Source organism: Ichthyophthirius multifiliis (assembly GCF_000220395.1).
Source record: "Ichthyophthirius multifiliis unplaced genomic scaffold scaff_1120509251110, whole genome shotgun sequence".
Lineage (NCBI taxonomy): Eukaryota > Ciliophora > Oligohymenophorea > Hymenostomatida > Ichthyophthirius > Ichthyophthirius multifiliis.
In genome coordinates, this window is record NW_004086195.1 from 5,114 (window position 1) to 8,644 (window position 3,531).

Genomic DNA, 3,531 nt, shown 5'->3' on the forward strand with positions numbered 1-3,531 from the left:
CATTTTTTTAAAAAATAAATAATAATTTTTCTTTTCGTAAATAAAAAAATCTTTATTAGAATTATTAATATAACAATATATTTATTTGAAAATAAAATCATTAAAAAAAAAACAAAAACAAAATTTACAATAAATAATCAAATAAAATAAAATATCAAAATAAAAATAAAATAAAGTAATAATAAGATATAAAGATAAAAAAAAAAAAAATTCTAATACTAAAAAAAAAGAAAAAATATATTTAAACAGATTAAAAAATTATAAAAAAATTAAATATTTTTTATAATTATTATGAAGAAAAAAACGTAAAAATTTCAAATAAAAATAATAAAACCATTTTTTTAAATTTATATATATTCAATATAAAACATTGAAATTATAATATGGCTTTGTTAAAAAATTATTTGTATAAAAAATATTTATTTTATGTATAGAAATATAATTAGTTTTGTATATATTAAATAATTTATTATTTATTTAATATATATCAAAGATTTATATTCTTTTATTTTTATTTATATAAACAAAAAAGATTGCTTATATTAAATAACTTATTTTATATATATTTTAAAAAGAATTTTTTTTTTTTGAAAATTTATGTATTTAATTGTCAAATTTTTTAATATTATAAAAAAACAAATTATTATTTAAAATCACAACAATAAATAAGCAAATAAAAATGCAAAACCAGCATATAAAGCTGCGCCAAAAGTAGCAACACAATCTTCAGCTTTAGTTCCTTTACCAGCGGCTACAGCTGTTTTATCAGGACAAGGAGTACAAGCAGTTCCAGCGGCGACATCAGCAGTAGCAGCAGCTTTCCAGGTGTTAGCAGGGCAATCAGAGCAAACTACTGCACCAGCGGCAACAGTTTAACCAGCAGGGCATATAACAGCTTAAATTACTCCAAATAAAAACAAAGAGACTAAGCAAATATTATAGATATTCATTTAATTTTAAAAGTATTTTTTAATGTATTTTTTTTTTATTAATAATTATGAAAAAATATAAAAAATTATTTAGTATATATAGCAAAATAATTATATTTAAAGTTAAATATATTATAAGATAATTAAATTTGTATATAATTTTATTTTGCTTTTTGATAAAATATAAAAATAAAATTTAAAATTACGCATATCAATTTTTATATTAAATATTATTTTATTTTTTATGTCAATATATTACATATTTTAGCATATATATGAATTACGTGTATATATTTTAATATATAATAAAATAATCTACTAAGTTTTATGTTTATAATAAAAAAATTTTAATATTAATTTTTTAAAAATAATAAAAAAAAATTAAATTTAAATTTAAATATAGTTTTTATTATTAAAAAAATTAATTTTTAGTAGTAAAAAAAGAAGAAAAATAATACATTATTGAAATATGAGAATTAAAAAAAAATATATATAAAATAAATAATATTTATTAAATAGTTTTATTTAAATATAAATATAATTTATATTAATAATTTAAAAATAAATATAATTAAAATATATTTAAATTTTTTTATCATTTCTTTTATAATATAAAAATAAGTTATTTTTATTATATATTAAGAGAAGATATCAATGAATTATTTATAATCTAAATATAATATTTTCTTTTATAATATTAATTATAAATTTAATATTAGTTACAATAAAAAATAAAATTATTTTAAGAATGTTTTTTATTTTAATACATTTAAATTTAAAATGTTTTTGAAATTATTTAGAATTATTTTTTCCTTTATTTAATTTAATATAAAAATAATAGGTTTTTATGTTAAAATATATTCTTTTATTAATTATATTATAATATATATATATTTAATATTATTTTATTGTTTTTTTTATAAATTTTCTAATAAAAATGGTCATTCTGATTAATCAATAATTTAAATATTTTTATTTTAATTTTTTATTTATTTATACATACAAAGATTATTTATTTTTTTATATATCTAATATCTTTTTATATTAAATAAAATAAAATAGCTATTTAATAAAATAGATTATGATTTATTTTTATTATAATTAATCCTATATTATCTTTTATTTATTTTATCATGCCTATAACCTTTTTTTAAAATCTCAGAATATTTCTTTTAAAAAAAATAATTATCATAAATTTTATTTTTAATATTAATTATATCAATTAAAAATTAATTTTTAGGTTAAAAAATAATTATATCAAAATCAAATTAATTATAAAAAATGCTTGAAAATTAAATTTTAAAATAAAATAATATATATTTTTTTCTTATGAATTTATTTTCATAATGATATTTTGCATTAATTTCTAATTTTTTTGAGGCTAATATCATTAAATGTTTTCAACTAATTAAAAAAATATTCTTTAAATTATATTAAATTTTTTGAAATTATTTTTTAGTTTTAATAAAATAAATTTGTATTATTTTATTTTTTATACAATAAATAATAAAAATTTATCTATAGCAACAAATTAAATTTTTTTTTATTACTTATAAAGTTTCAATATAAAAAAATGGAATGCTTGTTTTTATATTTTTCTTTAATTATTATTTTAATACTCATTATCAAAAAAAAAGGCTTTTTATAATAGATAATTACTTTTTTTTGATGTTTAAAAAAATAGAAAAATAATAATAATAATAATAGGAATTAATAATATATTTAAATGATTCATAATTTTAATTATTTTATGTTCTTTTAATATTTCATATATATTATTAATCGTATTAAAATAATCTTAAAATAATTAGTACTTTTTTAATTACTCATTTATTTATATTTGAAATGAATAGAACATAAATATAAATTAAAATTTAAACAAAATAATATAATTAAATAATATAATATTAATAAATCTAAGATCAAGATAAAATTTTAAAAATTAATTATATTTCATTTAAATATAATATAAAGAAAACAATTAAATTAAATTATTATTAATATTATAAAAACTATTTTTTTTTTTAATTTATAATTCTTATTTTTTATCAATAATATTTATTTATATATCAATAATTAAAAATGTGAAATATTTTTCTCTAATTAATTTAAAATTTGATAAATAATAATTGCAATTTTGCACAGTTTATAAAAATAAAACTTCCGATTCTGATTATGCAGTTACATATTAATAGCTAGTTGCAAAATTTATAGCTTTTTCTGAAGGTAAATTTAAAAATTATAGAATTTACTGCTAATTGTCTTGATATTTACGAAATTACGAGTAGTGCAGTACTTCTATTATTTGAAATAAAAACTAATATTATAAAAATAATAATGCTGATGATAAACTTATATTACAAAATTAATAATATTGATTATACTGATATCGATTGCTTTGTAAATTGTTCTCTAAAATGATTAAAGTAATGTGTTTTACTACTTTTAATGATGGAAAAGTAAGAATATAGATGCAAACACAGGAACTATTAATAATTTTGATTTTGTTTAACCGTTCAGTGCTGCTAATTTTAGTTTATTTATTATTATGATAATAATTTTCAGAATAAAAAAAATAAAAATATTTTTGTATTTTTTTTTT

The 3,531-nt window shown here is 12.9% G+C and overlaps 1 protein-coding gene across 1 annotated transcript, besides 6 other annotated features; it reads right to left on the minus strand. All coding sequences in view use genetic code 6, as the record gives it.

Moving 5' to 3' along the window:
* The first annotated feature begins 114 nt into the window (after positions 1 to 114).
* Positions 115 to 175: a microsatellite.
* A 228-nt stretch (positions 176 to 403) lies between these two features.
* Positions 404 to 455: a microsatellite.
* A 134-nt stretch (positions 456 to 589) lies between these two features.
* On the minus strand, positions 590 to 1,004 carry IMG5_142500 (hypothetical protein). The gene has a single exon (XM_004031287.1). It carries the CDS (start codon positions 948 to 950, stop codon positions 654 to 656), a length of 297 nt encoding a protein of 98 aa, XP_004031335.1. The 5' UTR covers positions 951 to 1,004; the 3' UTR covers positions 590 to 653.
* A 400-nt stretch (positions 1,005 to 1,404) lies between these two features.
* Positions 1,405 to 1,447: a microsatellite.
* Positions 1,448 to 2,137: 690 nt separating this feature from the next.
* Positions 2,138 to 2,190: a microsatellite.
* A 620-nt stretch (positions 2,191 to 2,810) lies between these two features.
* Positions 2,811 to 2,835: a microsatellite.
* A 125-nt stretch (positions 2,836 to 2,960) lies between these two features.
* Positions 2,961 to 3,007: a microsatellite.
* Positions 3,008 to 3,531: the final 524 nt, after the last annotated feature.